Source organism: Phoenix dactylifera, chromosome 6 (genome assembly GCF_009389715.1).
Source record: "Phoenix dactylifera cultivar Barhee BC4 chromosome 6, palm_55x_up_171113_PBpolish2nd_filt_p, whole genome shotgun sequence".
Classification (NCBI taxonomy): domain Eukaryota; kingdom Viridiplantae; phylum Streptophyta; class Magnoliopsida; order Arecales; family Arecaceae; genus Phoenix; species Phoenix dactylifera.
The window spans coordinates 275,868-292,096 of NC_052397.1; the positions used below are offsets into that span (position 1 = coordinate 275,868).

Below are 16,229 nucleotides of genomic sequence, written 5' to 3' on the forward strand. Positions count from 1 at the left end.
GTTAGGGTCAACCCGACCCATTTGCACCCCCTACATGCAGGGGTGTCCCACAGCAACAAACAGATCAAAACTTTTTTCTCCAAAAATAAATATATTCAAAGCTAAAAACAAAAACAAAAAAAGGTATTCCAAGATTCCTACCATTACAACATTTCCTCTCAAAAAAATACATTCAAAGCACCACTGGTACGGAGTTGCACAACAAATATATCAAAACTTTTTTCTCAAAAAATAAATACATTCAAAGCATAGAAGGGCATGTGCGCAGCCTTACCATTCTGCCAATGCCCATCCTCACATTCAAAACAAGAGAATAAAAGTTATGCATATACCTGGAAGGACACTCTTCTCCCTGGAGCGGCAGTAGTATGCTCAAATTTGCCCTGCCAAATAGGTGATACCTCATTATGTGAATCGACACCAAAATTGATTCAACAAAAGGCCACAAACTGTTCCTGAAAAGAAGTGACTGTGAACTCTGCAGAGGTGAACATGACGAGAGCAAAAGTAGAACAGGGCAATAATCCATTGATCTCTTTGAAGGAGAACAAAAAGGACCCATACTGCCTAGCGCGATATCTAGCGGTCTGTATATATGAACATGTATTGATATCGTCAACCAGCAGTTCCATTTTGGTTAGATGGTGGCTCTACAAAAGAAAAAAAAAATGTTTCTATACAGATAAGGAACTTCACATCCTCAAGCAGCTGGTACCATTAGGAAAACTAAAAAGGACCAAAATGATAAAAGCCTGGCCTTCAGTCATGCAAGGGGCTGGCCACCTGCAGTGCCAGATCACCACCCAATTCATCAATAACTTTCTCTAGTTTGAACAGCATCTCTGGTAAGAGCACAAACAAGAACCAAAAAAAATGCTTGTGAGACTACAATCAATTACAAAATTCAGCTAGTAATATATGTATTAACAAGGTAGGAAGAGTATTATCTTGAGTCGTGGCAATAAAATTTATGTGCTGGAAAAATTAAAGGATCCAAAGAAAGTGACAAGGCAAAACCATACCATGAAAGGAAGCATCTGACATGTATTTCTGAAGCCAACATGGGGAAAAAGGAAAATAAAAGAAATACAACAGTACAATTAGGCAGCCAATCATTCTGAAAGGACCAACATAAAAAAGAAAGCAAACAGCAATACCGCAATTTGAGTCTTGAGATCAGTTTCCTCCACCTCCATTGAGTTTGGTTGTTTGGCAGCATCAGCAATTCCTTTAGAAAGAAACAACAGCATGGTTAGAATAACTAAATTGGTGTGTCCCATAAAGATTTTCATGCGTCCAGCATATCAGTGGATGAATATTGAAATACCGTGAGATGACGGATCCAACGGGTATCCCTGAAAGAAAGTTTTCAGATCAAACTAGAACATGCTTTTAAGAGGCCTTGCTTGATTGAAAAGACCAAATAATTTGAAAAAAAAGATATTACATTGAAGAAATTGAAATAGGAAGTAAATGAAAATAAGTACCCCATTCTGTGATGCAGGATCAGTATTTGCTGTCAGCTTTTGCACTGTCTCAATAAAGGCCAAGCAAGACAAAATGCAACAAAGTATCATTCAGTTAGAAATGGAAGAAAAACTAATCATAAATGCTTTTAAGCAGATGCTTCTTACTGGAACTAGCATAAATACATTTCATGCGAATGGCATACCTTTTTCAGTATCAGTTGAGCAATTGGTTAGTAGCTCTGTAAAGCTGGGAGGTAAGCCTGAGAAAATGGTATCAATGTTGTTAGCAACCACAGGCCGAAGAGAGCACTCAGTTTGCTCTTCATTATAGCTCAAAGCTGGCATTTCTGGAGCACATGTCATGACAGGCTCTTCAAAGCTTGATTCCCCATCAAACCTATAAATACAATGCCACAAATGCAGGCAGATGTTTTAGGATTTGTTTTCTTCCCTGAGCCAAATATGCTGTTAAGTATAAGAAATAATTGCAAAGATTCTCACCTATAATGCAGACCATTTGAAGCAATAAATTCAGAAGGAGACGAATTCTCACACACAAAATCACTTCCTGGAGGCATGATATCCATTATGTCCCTTGAGCATTCCTAAAATTGCATGACAGACACCTAGATCAGCTTAAGTAATTTGATGGCGAATCTAGTGGAGATTTAATCAATGGATTCCCAACAATGTAGTTTCTTTTTATAGATCAGTGGGATGCTAGGATACTGATGCAACACTTTATTATGATAATTACCATATGAAGAAAGCTGACGCGGTTGCAGTTCGTACGAAATGCACACTAGACCTATTACATCATTTAGAATTTCATTAGTTACAGATGAAGGAAACTTTGGTCTTATTAATGCCCCGCTGATGTTGACTAAATGGCAAAGTATTTCACAAGGTACGTGTGAGGATCCGTGCGGGCGTGTGTTTAGTCCTACATCGGTTATATGCTGGGTAGATCTTGGGTACTTATACAAGATCAAGGAACCCAAATAATACCTTCCGGCTAGCCATTTTGGGTGAGGTCCCGGGTTGTTACAAATGGTATCAGAGCGGATACGGCTCATAACCTATGTGGACTAGGAGACACTGCAGTACGGATCCATTAGGGCTGACCACAGGCCAATCGTGGTGTTAGTGATTAGATTTGAATAGATTTGAACCCTTAGCCTGACGAGGACGTCAGGGCTTGAATGGGGGAAGTATGTGAGGATCCGTGCGGGTGTGTGTTTAGTCCCACATCGGTTATTCGCTGGGTAGATTTTGGGTACTTATACAGGATCAAGAAACCCAAATAATACCTTCCGGCTAGCCATTTTGGGTGAGGTCCTGGGTTGTTACAGTACGCATACAGTAAAGCAACAAAGCGTTCTGCGATAAGATCGATGGAAAAGCTGATCATCAAAACCAACTTCTACCTGTAATTGTATTAGAACTCTATATGCAGTTCTTTAGACCACCAACTGCTGAGTGGACTGTTCGGTAACCCATCATCACGCAGTTATGCCTATACAAGAACCAATCCCAGGTCCTCGTGAATAATTAATAATGTAGGTACATGCCTATACCTTCACAAAACTGGCTGCTGTTGCAGTACTTATATAGTGCATAAAGATCTCCTTCCGACAATTTTAAATTTGCAAAAAAAAAAAAACAAGGAAAAAGCCACCAACTGCACTAATAAATGGTGTTCTTTATTTTTTCTAATGTTCCAATATGTTTTCTATAATTAAAAAAACAATTCAAATACATAAAACTGTGACCTCTCCATTAATAATTCCTTGATATCTACTATAGAATTTCATGCAGTGCATGTAAACTAGCAAAGCCAGCTGGAATTTTGGATTTATAAAGAAATAAAATAATTTACAAAAGGGATCTACCAGAAAAGATGCTCTATTACTTCATATGATGCTGTCCATTCTTCTACACTCCCCGGAGATAATAACCCCAAATTGCAATATACTTCTAGTCATGCTGAGCTCAATTTGGCATAAATACTTTCAGGGTGTTTAGTCCCCTCAAAAGTGTGGATGTCCATAGTCAACTAGTATTGCTTTCTAGAACTCTTAGTAATGCAGGAAAACCTTTAAAGGCATTCTTATTCACAGTTTCATACTAGCATGATCTTCAGCTACTTAATTAAAAGAAGAAAAAAAAACTCATCAGTAATCATTTCTGTTAGAGACACAGGTAATTGCACCTCTATCCAGCTAACAAAAAGAATCTAGGCTTATTAAGAACACATTATAGACAAACTTGCTCATTCTTTTTGATGCCAAGCGCATGCCTCAGGTGCTGTCATCACAAAAGTATCATTAGGTCAAGGTTTCCAAATATGATGACTAGCTGAGCATGCATGTCACACTCTGTTCTCAACGCCAACCGTGATGGCCCTATTTCATTGTCACCTTCCTGCCCACAGCATCAGGAAAAGGGCAACAGTGGTGTGCTTACATCACAGCACATATTGAATGATCATTATCGAATTAATAAAATGAGCGGGTAAAGCAACAGAAATCCCATGTAAGAAAGAAATGGGATGGTCTACCTTCACAAAATTTAAGAATTTTTCTGCATCACAACATGCAGGAAACCGCACCGCAAATTTCTGAATCTGCAAATTCACAAGATGAGCTCTTTATCATCAATAGTTGTGCAAGATAAGGACCAAACATTCAGAATAATCAACATAAAGCGCAAGTAGTGCTATACAAGTTAACAGTCATATAAATACATTAGAAAACTGGAGGGAGTTGCAAGCATGGAGACACATTATTTAGTATAGGTTGATTATGTAGAACAGGAAAGCAAACAACAAACAACTGGATAGAAAGAGCCTCATACTTACTGACACGGAATTGCAAGATTTACAAATGATGTCAAAAAGAATATGTAAAACGGAAGGCTATTAACTTTCCACGGGTTTCCTTCATATGACTCAAAGAATTTTAATGAACGTTGTACACATTGAGTTATTGAACTTTTCTATTTCCTGATCAATACAACAGGAATTGAGCTATAACGATGAGCATTGTACCATAATGAGATGGTAGCTCTACTTGCCTGACTGGAGCAATCCCTGTAGCTTAGGAACACTACCCTGCTCCCCCTGATCGGGCACTGGGAAACGCATGACACCTGTGGCCATGAGAAGTGCAGATTCGAGATAAAGTGCTCCTCCTGGAGCAGAAAACCAAGATCAGCTTGCTCAGTTTATGCATGAAACTCCAAGCACTAATAAAGTTGTCTAACAACCCAGAAGTTTCAGAGCAATTTGAATGAGGCCAAAAATTTCCGGAGGTAACAAAAGGGGAAGTTGGGTTTTGGGGGGGTGGGATCCAAACATGTTGATGATCAGAGAAAAATAAAGAAAACCCCCTCCATCTCTGTACGCAGTTCACAAAATGATTTGAATAAACAAACATGTAATCTGAAGAACCCTGTCGGCTTCGAGCACCCAGGTGATGGAAAATGCTAGATGTTTCATGAATATTCAAGAAAATCGTAAAATGATCCTGATATTTTCTCCAAAAAAAAAAAAAAATCAAGAAAATCTTGGAGCTGGAGTCTAGCTATCGTGAGATAACAGAAGAAATCAAGCAAACAAGGCCAACTTTCCATGAATCTAAACGCAACTATGACACGAAAACTCAAGAAACTACCAAACTGAATGTTGAGAATAATACATAAACAGCAATGCGACGCAAGAAGAGACAAAAACTCAAGGAAGAAAGAAAAATACCATCAATAGCACCGCAAATCTTGGGAAAAATAACAGAAATTATGCATGCAACTAATTAAGTCTACTAGGCTTGCATGGATCTCTCCCTCGACAATAGCGGAGGGAAATCTGCGAGAAATCCATTGTAAGCTAGGGTCACCACGGATTTGAGCTGCAAAAGGAGTTCGATCGGGAGGGAAGAGAGAAGACCTACGTGGACATTGCCGTTGACGGAGACGGAGAGGACGGGGGCGGCGGAGGCGTGGGATTTGAGGACGCGGAGGAGGGCGGGGGAGGCGGAGGTGATCCAGGTGCCGTTGGACCGGAGCTTGCCCTTGGGGAGGGGCCGAAGGCCGGGCGGCAGGAGGGACGGCCGCCGCGGGAAGTTGAAGAACCGGGAGAACTCCACCTCCCACTGCTCCGCCACTACCAACACTCCGGCGGACGGCACCGCCGGCGAGAATCCCAGGGCTCCCGCCATTTCTCTCCTCTTGGTTGTCGTCAAGAATAACGGAGCCGATAAGGGGAGTGCGTACTTATAGGGCGGCGGATGTGGGGGACGGAAGCCGTTAGTAGCTCCGTTCCAAAAGCTGTTTGAATGGATTTCTTTTGATGGGCTCAGCTCGTGACAGCTGTCTCATACGACGGCTACCAATGTATGGCCACATGGAGCAGCTGCTTTTGGGCGAGGCAGACATGGCAGTAGTCGGGGATCCCAGAGGAGGTCTGGCGGGAGAGGAGATTGTTTCTACAGATGATTCGTCAGTGGCTGGCTAGCCCCCGGACATGTCAGGAGGCTACCCGAGCGATTTGCACCGCCCACCAGATCTGGTTGGCACGGAACGCTCGCACCTTTGGCGAGCGTAGGATGTCGCCGAGGTTTGTTGCGGAGTCCGCTCAGTATTGGCAATGGAGTCCAGACCTACCAGCCATTCAGATACGACCTTGATAGCTCGGGACACCTGGGGTTCTTTCTCTGCTCCGGCAGTTCTTCGGACGGTGTTCTTCACCTGGGAGCCCCCACCCCCGAGTTTCCTCAAGGTCAATTTTGATGGTTCAGTACTAGACAGTGGCACACGAGGCGGTGCCGGCTTTGTCATACGTGACCCTCACTCTAGGGTAGTGGCAGCGGGCGGTTGCCGGCTATTTGACATATCAGTGCCAGCGGCGGAGTTGCGAGTTGCCTGGGCCGGCCTTTGCCATGCGCGGCGGGTATTGCGGGCTAGCTCGATCATCTTGGAGGGCGACTCATCCACTGTCATTGGGTGGATTCGGCGGGAGAGCACTGACCATCCTTTGATCCGGGATATTAGGTTGATGGTGAGAGATGTTGTGGCCTTTGAGGCTAAGCATGTATACAGGGAGGCCAACGGGGCGACTGACTGGGTAGCTACATATGTAGCACACCATTCGGGTTACGCCCTGTGGTCAGGAGAGCGGGAGCTGCCATCGGCGCTACGCGAGATTTTGTATTTTGATGTTCTTGGGTGTATTCGGACACGCTTTGTTTGAAGAACCCGTTTTAAGCGAAAAAAAAAAAAAAAAAATTGCCGTTCGCGTGAACGGACTTGCCGTTACGGGCTTTTGATGTCTTATGGTTGCTGCTATTTTATCCGAATAACTGCAATAAAAGCCCCACACCATGTTATGTTGCCGGCCTCAACGCCAGCGTGTCTCCCAGAGGCTATAATTTCAAAGAAAGAAAGAAATAAAAAAAAATTGCATGGATACTTTTTAAAAATTTAAATTTATATAATATTTTTTCAAAAATTATATTTATTTATAAAATATTTTTTTTATAAATATCTCCAATATAACGATTCTCCTAACACCGTTAATAAAAAATATATTTATTTTAATTAAAAATAAAAGAAAATTTTGAAAACATTTTTTTTTCCTCAATCACTTATAAATATTTATTTTTGCACATTTACTTATTAAAAATATTTTAGTCATTTTAATTTGAAACTATTAATTTTTTAACATAGGTACATATAAAAAATAAAAATAAAAAAATAAAATAGCAAAATAAGTATTTTATAAAAATATATATGTAAATATTAATTTAGAAAAATATTTATGTAAAATTTGATATTTAAAAAAGTATACATGCACTTCTCTTTCCCAACCTAACTTTTGGTCTTCAAAGTTTATTCTTAATTAGAATTTTATCCATCCAAAACTCTTTTCAATTGAAACTAATTCTATATAGTTAGAGCGATTCATAGTTTGAAATAATATATTAGCAGAAAATATTATGCCATATTGTTTTCAAAAATTAAATATCCAGGTACAGCAAGCATGCACATATACCTTACGTGCTAGGCTATATGTGGAAGAAAATTAATAATGTATTTGGTTGATAGATAATGTTAGAGACCAAAATTTTATGGTTGAAATATTTCTCATATTTTTTGAGACGCTACTCATCCTAATCTCCCGTGAGTAAGGCCAACAGAATCAAAAGACTCTCTGAAATGATAGGCTATATAGAACGGACCTAGTCAGCAGTACTATTTGCTTTTCTATATACATACACAGCCTGATCGTATTCTCTCACCAGCCAATGGATGCCGTCCAGTAATGAATATAGTGCCTCGCTCCGTGCGTCCTTTAATATCAACTCAATTATCGTTACTGGGTTACCTTCCAAAATGATGCGCTTGGCCTTTAAAACTTATCTTGCAAAAAAGATATACTTTCATGCTATTTTAAGTTCTGCTCTAAATGCTGATGCCAGCAGACCCTGGTTAAACTTGATCATACCAGAGTTTATGTGGACTTTGACTCTTGAGCCATCAACCGCTTGATTGGATCTGGGTCTCATATGTTGATTTGACCTCGCATGGATATAGATAGGCACTAAAGCAACGACAGCAAAAACGTCGCACACTTATTAAACAATTGTTCGAGATCCACAAGGGGGTTGAAAAAAAGAAATTTAAAGAATTAAGGTTCTACATGGGGACTAGATAATAATTTCATGCGGTAAATTTGTCTCCATGCGACAAAACCCCTTCCCATCCTCCACCCTCCGTGCTCGAGCTCTACGGGACGACAATACCATGAACTCCCTCCTACACCCAAACCCTAACCCTAACCTTAACCCTAGTTCCTTTTGCTTCTCTGCTGCAAGAAGAACGACCCTCTCGAACTTGACGAATTGGATCCCCTTCCGGCTTGGGGAGCGCCGGATCGGCCTCTCCACCCCGAGGAAAGGCCGCCACCCGGCGGTGAGATCTGCGGCGACGATTGACGAGGCGGGGTTCCTGGAGGCGGACATCCGGAATCCGGCGATCTCTACATCGTACAGGCCGTCCAAGATTCCGCAGCCCAATCGGGTGGTGCTGGAAGCGCAGACGAAGGTCTGCACCGGGCCGGAGCAGACGAAGCCGCTCAGCCAGGAGCAGGCGGTAGTGGTTCTTGATACAATTCTGAGATCAGGTGAGTTTCTTTCAGTCGTTTTCCTATTGATTGCAGTGCTGTTGGTCTTTCTTGAGTTAATTCATATGTTGTTTTCTTGATTCTTTCGTAATATGCGCCAAATCCTAGTATTTTGATCTGGATTTCGTTTTCTGTACTTGGAAGTGGTTATATCCAGTTAGTTGTCAACGAATCGTAATCAAAAAAAGAAAACTGAAATAGATAATTTTGGTATATTGTTCTTCGTGGGATATGCTTAGACCAAGAACCGATAACCATCACGCGATATTTGCAATATATTTTCTCCCCTGATTATTTGGTACTCAAATAGTGTAAATATTATTTGCTTATTCGGAAAGACCTTTAGTCTGTAAAGAATCCAACCAAATGAGTAATTTTATTGCTGATTCTTAAAGTCTATGACTTATTTCTGTGAAAATCAATATGTTACTGCAAATTATCATCAGCACATGAAAGACGTAAAACAACTTCTAAAGCACAGTCGAATGGATTTCTTCATCACAAGCCTGGACGAAAAGATTGCTTGGAGGTCAATTAATGGGTCTAGCGACCAATTTGTAGATGCTGCAGGGCAGCTTTAATGGTTATATGGTTTGTGGCAAATAAAAAGAAAGTTGAGATCATATTCCAAAAGAAAAAATAGCCAGAACATAAGCACAAGATTCTGCATGGGTTATTGTACAGTGGCATGTATGTTTTTGTTTCTTCACTATTTCTGAAGTAAGAATACCGCTATAGAGGATAAACCTTGGGCGATGCTTCATCCCTTTGAAAGAATATATCTTCAATTAAAAGGAAGACGACCTTCCTTGGTATAAAGACATGACCTTGGGTGATGCTTCATCCCTCTGAAAGAATATATCTTCAATTAAAAGGAACACAACCTTCTTTGGTATAAAGATGCAACCTTCCTTGGTATAACATAGTAGAAATAGGATTATAGGAATGTCCACTAGAGAAGACTTTGGATGAGGATTCAACAAGAAGAACACTTATAGGAAGACTCAATTTTTCCATAACTCCTTGTATTTGTCCTTCTCTAAATCTTTTATCACTTTCCAACTTTAAATCCAGGTATCATTTTTTTTTCCTTGCAACAAAACCTTCTTGGTTGAAATACTTGCTGCTTTCCTTTTCAAAATCTTCTGCCAATTGCTAGTAATATTTCTTCATTAGTCCCTATTTTTTGCAGACCTTGCTTTTAGTATTTGACTCTGCCTTTATTGTCTTGGCATGAAACTCCTCACTGGCTGCAAAAATGATTAAAAGAAAGTATTGTTATTCCAGCACCAACCTTGGTGGGCTATGCGTCCCATAAACTCTTTTTTGCTTGTGGGCCTCAAAATTTGTACAAATTCTATATCTTTGCTTGCATTTTTCCTGTAAAGTTTAAAATCTCTATCTTCAACCTCCCTACCCACATGTGGAAGACAATAAATGAAAAGTAACTAATGAATGTACAAATCAAGTATGTGCTCATTGTCTGCCTGAAGAGTCCAACTGTTGCTCTGATTTCTCATAAAACTTATGCACTTGATCTGAGTCTAGCCAACATGGTTTTTTTTGCTTATCAAGCATCAAGATGTTTTTGTTTTATTACTGATTTTCTTATGCATTTTTTTGTTGCTATTTTGAGCGACAAAATTTATGCTTATACTGTTTTGTGGCTAAATTTTGGGAATGATGTCTTCCTTATTGTCCACTCTTGTATTGTATTTTTTCACTTGTTATTTTTATATCTGCATGGTATAGCAAATCTCCATATATTTTTAAAAATATAGATAGAGCACAAAAATATAAATGTAGATAGAGCACAAGCCTAAGTGTTTCTACTGAGGTTAAGATTGGTGTTCAAATTGTGTATTATTGTTGATTATCATATTCATATTATCTTGTAATCTTTTATTATTTCGAAGCTAGGGGAGAACTTAAAAATGAAGAAGTTTCCAAAGCACAACTTGGAGCCTTTTTTGCTGCAATGACAATACGAGCAAATGCTTTTCCAGAGGCCACCCAGTGGAGTGAGGGTGAAAGACATGCCATGAGCATATTGTGGCCACGCCTTGTTCAGGTTCTTCCGCAAGATGTAATCTTTATTGCTGATCCTGAGGGCACAATCATGGGACCATGTAGTTCAATTGGGCCTCATTTTGTTGGCCATGGAGCTGCTGAGATGAGACTGGTGGGTGCTCTAAGGGAGGTTTTGGCAGGTGGTCACTTAGGTTATGAGGAGGTTCAGGGTGTCTTAAGAGATGTTCTTCCATTGAATCCCGAGGATGATACATCAGTAAAGGTCAGTGAGTCATTGCTTGCAGCATTTCTAATCGGACAGAGGATGAATAGAGAAATTGATCGTGAGCTCAAAGCATATTGTCTAGCATTTGATGACGAACTAGGTAATGCTTGTATTTTCACATTCAAGATAATGGTACGATGATTTCCGCCCTTCAGTTCCTATGCAATGCTCAATCCCTCCACTGTTTATTAGGTTCCCCTCCTATTGCTGATGTTAGATCCTTGACACACTATGGTGAACCATATGATGGAAACACACGTTTTCTTAGGAGTACATTGTTTGTTGCTGCTGTGAGAGCTTGTTATGATGAATCTTGCTTACTCCATGGTGTTGAATGGATGCCACCCAAGGTCCGTGGCACATTTAGTCTTCTGTTGTCCCATGCTATTTACTTTTGTATTCATTGTTGTTTTTCCTGAGCTCCTGGTTCTAAATACAGTAATTGATGATCAGTACATCCTACATGCAATAAACTTCTCTGAGATTTCTGGCTATCAAGGTTTTCAGGGAGGAATAACAGAAGGGCAGTTGCTGAAGTTTATGGGAGCAAATACATATTTGTCTCCTGCACAAGCAAAAACTTTGCTGGAGGTGCTTACAATTCTGCACATAAATTTGAAACTGGTATTCTATTATGTCTTTATTTCTCATCTGCTATATGCGACTTTGTTCCTGTTTTTCCAGGATGAAAATATTGGCTTTGCATATGTGAGTCAGCGGGAAGCTTGTCCATCTTTGTAAGGACAATGGCAATCCCTTGTTTATTTTTTTAATCATCAATGACCTCCTTTAAGACTTGTTGATTCCATGGCATATTCTTTCTTGTCCAAAGTTGCAAATCATGTATTAGATGGATTTCATCATTCGTATTATGGATGTGGTTGGTGACTCCATGGACATATATATTGGAAGTTTAAGCTAGAAACAGGATGCATGTATCATTACTGTGACTGCAATATTGTGGCAATACCAAAGTGAGTAGAGATAGCAAGACAAGAATCACAGAGCATGCACTGTTAGATGATCGATTGAAGAAAAATCAACTAAGATAAAATAAAAAGAAAAGCACTTGGAGCTCGAGCTTATGTGAAGGGTCTGAAAAAAGACAGCAGGATCTAAGCAATTGGAAAATTTCTTGGTCTGACTGAGGATCTATAATGAAGGAATGACAGCAAGGAAGAATTGGTGAGGCCAATCTAAAGTAGATGGGACAAGACTTGTTAAGGTTTGTTTGTGCAAGTGGCTGGGGAATGAACTTACCCTAGCAGTGGTTATTTTTCCTTGTCAAATTTAGTCAGCTTCCAAGCAAACTACAGTTATCAAAGTTATCTTGTACATTGGTTTCTTGGCAATTCAGTGTGAGCAGATTTAGCAAGGCATCATCTGTTGCTTTAGATACCCAGGAAAGTTGCTCTGATTTCTATATATGTACATAAAACAGTTGATTTGTCACAACTTGTGAACCTTTCGCTTACATATTGATAAACAAGACAATGAATTATATTAGAAGACTAGTTGGGATGAATGAAGCCATAGTATTGGAATACATTGTTTCTCTACTTTAGCGTCTTTTATTGTATTGTCAGTACTTAGGCATACATATCATCCTGAACTAATAGAACATTTTCTCTCATTATTTAACACATCTTAACAGCTCAACTTTTTGTCATGGTAACCCCATTTCTGCTATAACTCTGTAAATTCTTGACTATTTCTTTGTCATTTTTTAAGAGCTTGTTGAACATGTATCCTATCAACCCCTTTAGACTTGTGAAGTGCATAACAGGTTCACTTTACACTAGAATATCCATACCTAATGCTGAAACAACTTAGTCATACCATGACTTCTTAATCATGATTATGCTGCAGATATTCCCTGATTGGGCTCAGGGAGCACATTAAAAAACGTCCACCATTGGCAACTTCAGAGAAAGTTCAGCAGTTTGTGAGGGTGAGTTGTAAATTTCCTACCATGCTCCTCTAAAACATTCTACATAGCCGCATGCTTCTAGCGGCAGCTCCAAGAACTCTGTTTCCATTTGGAACTCGATAGGAAATACCATGAGAAACATGATCTGATGCCATGAAATTTGAGAGGTTTTAATATTTGCAATATCTGTTTCATGTTCGTTGAGATGTGATTGATTCACGGTTTTCTTTGCAATTGCAGTATTGAAAGATTCTCCAAATTATGGCCTTGCTGCATGATGTACACACTTGTATAATGGTTTATATATATTTTTCTTTTCTTGATAAAAATGTTAAAACATGTTTGCTTATTTTGTCATATATTGCTAGCATCAACTGTAGTCACGTGAATAGTTTATTTTCTTTTCTTTCCCCCCATGTTGCAGAATAATTAGTGTTGATTGCTTGCACTATGAATTGATGTAGCTCAAGACCTGCCTCTAATAGAATGCTTCTTGACATCCATTATGCACTTCTGGTGAAAAATTATGTCTTTTTAATCTGCTGATAGGTATCATGAAGTTAGATCCGACTTAATAAAATGCTCAAAACTTGTTTGACAAAAAGTTCTTTTCTGGATGTTACAACAAAGATATATTTTCAATAAAATTTTCTGCTGTAGCACTCACAGATAGTTGACACTCAAGTTCTTGGACAATCAGATCCTGCACTCTATAAGACAGGCTCTTGCATCTTTAATTGTTTGAGCATAGGTACATTGGAGGTCCACCGGAACTCAAGCATCAGCTTTTATTATTTCTAGCAGGTAATCTAATGGGGCTTCTTTTTCTGTTTAGGCACGTGGGAGGGAATCTATTGTCGCTGGATTCTATCATGAGGGTTATGAAGATCCGCTGTTAATGCTTATGAGAAGAAGAAAAGTTCATTCTGGATTGGTGGTGAAGGTATTTTGCACTCTTATAGTGTAAAGCATACCTTAAGTTTTCAAGGGACCGTCTATTTTTTCGCTGCTAGCTTGTCTTCTTAGTTCAAATTGCTTGTGGCTACCTGTCCTGTGGGCATTCAAATTTTATATCCAGAATTTTGGACCAAACCTGAGCAAAAACAAGCACATATATTTGACTTAGATGCACTAAAATAGCCATCTTTTTTCTTAAAATTTCAGTATAAAGCCTGTAAACATCCAGTATAACTATGAGAGTGTCATCAGTATTTGTTTTTCTTTTAAACACATTGTTTGTTTCTGATATTCAGAGTCTGGACAGAAAACACTCATCATCTTTCATGCTTCAAAATCAGTCCAAGGCATTCATAAAAATAGCTCAGTACAGTATGTGTATTTTGGCTTATATCCTTGCTGGTTACAAGCTGATTGAGTTGATTTCTCTGAACCCATCTGTCTTAAAGTTTTGTGCTTCAAATGCGAAATATAGTCTACTACATGGAGCATCATTTGCATATGTTGCAAGCTTAATATCTGTCTACCAACATCGCATTTAGAGTCATGTTGTACATGATGCTCATGTAGGGTGAGGAGGGTGCACTCTCAATGACAACAAAGGTGAGATCAGTAAATGCATCAAAAGGCCTTCCAGTGAACCACTGTTCTGGATTTCGCTCGCCAAGCAATGCAACTAACTCTGATGTTGATGGTATGGACTTGACTTGTGGGGGTCTTCTTCACAACTTGGATCTCCTGTTCCTAGTTCTTGATGGATTATCAGAAAATAAAAGTGAATGTTTTTCCATCTTATTAGCCATATTCATTATTGTTGAGCCAACAGTTTTACATTATATGTATGCATAATACATTATGCACAAAATATTTGGATTTTAGTAAATATTCTGGTGGAGGTTATTTCTGCTTGTTTTGCCAGGAATTTCACGTGAAAGCTTCAGTATTGAGGTTAATGCAAAGGATTATGGATTTGAACCCACAGATACTCCTAGAACTGATAGATCGGTAGGCTCCTGTCTTCTTATCCCTACTGTTTGTATCAATTGGATTTATTTTTTTTATTGCATTTAGCTAATGATTGTGGAGCTATTTAAAATGGTGCTGGAAAACTATAGGCTTATGGTCTTCTGACCAACTCTATCTCAATATGATGGTAAATAAAAAAAGGTGGAAATTGGATGCGAAGGGGAGGGGAGAAAGCCATGCAAGAAAATAAATACCACCATTGATTTTGTTTAGACGAGAGTGACGACAAATGGGTGACTGGAAATCTGTCAGCTAATTCCTATGGAACCTATTTTATCAATTTTGTGTAATCGAATCTAAAAGGCTTAGAGTGATTGAGGATTGGAATGAATGCCAGAAGAGCACTTATAAAAGCTGACAATAGATAAAGTTTACTAGTGTTATTGAGATTTTATGATATTATACTTCTTGTTTTGCCCCGAATTCTTACATATTTAGATGCCAATATTAATGTGCTGTTTTATCCTCTCAATCAGGTTTTAAGAAACATAGAGTTGGGCCTAGCAGCACTTGGTGGCGAGAAAGGACCAGCGTACGACCGGATTGTTTTGAATGCAGGCATGGTTGATCACTTGCTAGGCTGCAGTGGAGCTGGGGATATTATGTCAGCTCTGGATAGGGCTAGAGAAGCCATTGATAGTGGTAAAGCTTTGAACAGGCTCATGAATTACATACAGGCCTCACACAAGGTCACATGATTTCCGTTCCTAGGGCTAGCTGCTTTTTGTTTGCATGTCGTCCCCCCCCCCCCCCCCCCCCCAAGACTTCTGTTGTAAACATCTGTAGATCTGCACAGAACTAAAGTGAAACATTTAGGAATCGTCTAATTCCTGCCTTCTCGATACCCCCAAAAAACAAAGATAGAAATAGGATTAGACGAAATAAAAGGGTTAAAAAAGTGAAAGAATCTGTTGTAGAGGCAAATCGTGAGAGAGTCATTGTTTTTTTATTTTCTTTTCTTTCTTCGCTGTATCTTCATGAAGCATAATCTGAGAAACATTGGGTTCTTGATTTGACCAGCCTTTGGTTGCTTGTTTGTAATTATCCAAATGGATCAGAAAATCATGTTCATGATACAACCCCGTTCCAGTTTCTTTTACCGTTGCTTCTTTTTCTTCGTTTTGATTTGATACCGTGTGTTTGGTTTGGGTGGTCACATATGGACCACCCAAACTGGGAGATATCCTATATCAATAGCAAACAATGGAAAACTGGGAGATGTCCCGGCTAACGTCTTAATAAAGCCTGCATATGGACCTTCCCATGGACTCAGTTAATTGAATGGCACTGAGCTGCTATTGCTTGGCGTTGCTGTCATTTGTTGCTATTGATGTAGTTGCCCTAAAGATTAGACAAGCCTCCAGTCTACTTATT

General features: G+C 39.4%; 2 protein-coding genes across 6 annotated transcripts; one reads left to right on the forward strand and one right to left on the reverse strand.

Annotated features, from left to right (window-relative positions):
- Positions 1-498: 498 nt before the first annotated feature.
- Positions 499-5,715, reverse strand: LOC103703844 (protein POOR HOMOLOGOUS SYNAPSIS 1). 2 transcript variants are annotated; one of them, XM_008786861.3, is made up of 10 exons: positions 5,417-5,715; positions 4,545-4,661; positions 4,030-4,095; positions 1,971-2,074; positions 1,673-1,866; positions 1,488-1,531; positions 1,328-1,355; positions 1,158-1,228; positions 1,023-1,050; positions 499-842 (listed from the first exon to the last, which is right to left on the reverse strand). In XM_008786861.3, exons 1-10 carry the CDS (start codon positions 5,681-5,683, stop codon positions 760-762), a joined length of 1,002 nt encoding a protein of 333 aa, XP_008785083.1. In that variant the 5' UTR covers positions 5,684-5,715; the 3' UTR covers positions 499-759. The 2 variants fall into 2 exon arrangements, with proteins under 2 accessions (XP_008785083.1, XP_038982951.1); XM_039127023.1 differs by lacking the exon at positions 4,545-4,661.
- A 2,459-nt stretch (positions 5,716-8,174) lies between these two features.
- On the forward strand, positions 8,175-15,931 carry LOC103703775 (anthranilate phosphoribosyltransferase). 4 transcript variants are annotated; one of them, XM_039127024.1, is made up of 10 exons: positions 8,175-8,646; positions 10,563-11,042; positions 11,135-11,292; positions 11,396-11,533; positions 11,627-11,679; positions 12,812-12,893; positions 13,708-13,815; positions 14,400-14,604; positions 14,749-14,834; positions 15,332-15,931. In XM_039127024.1, exons 1-10 carry the CDS (start codon positions 8,205-8,207, stop codon positions 15,551-15,553), a joined length of 1,974 nt encoding a protein of 657 aa, XP_038982952.1. In that variant the 5' UTR covers positions 8,175-8,204; the 3' UTR covers positions 15,554-15,931. The 4 variants fall into 4 exon arrangements, with proteins under 4 accessions (XP_038982952.1, XP_038982953.1, XP_017697462.1 ...); XM_039127025.1 differs by having other exon boundaries at positions 8,177-8,646; positions 14,400-14,523; XM_017841973.3 differs by having other exon boundaries at positions 8,177-8,646; positions 11,450-11,533.
- Positions 15,932-16,229: the final 298 nt, after the last annotated feature.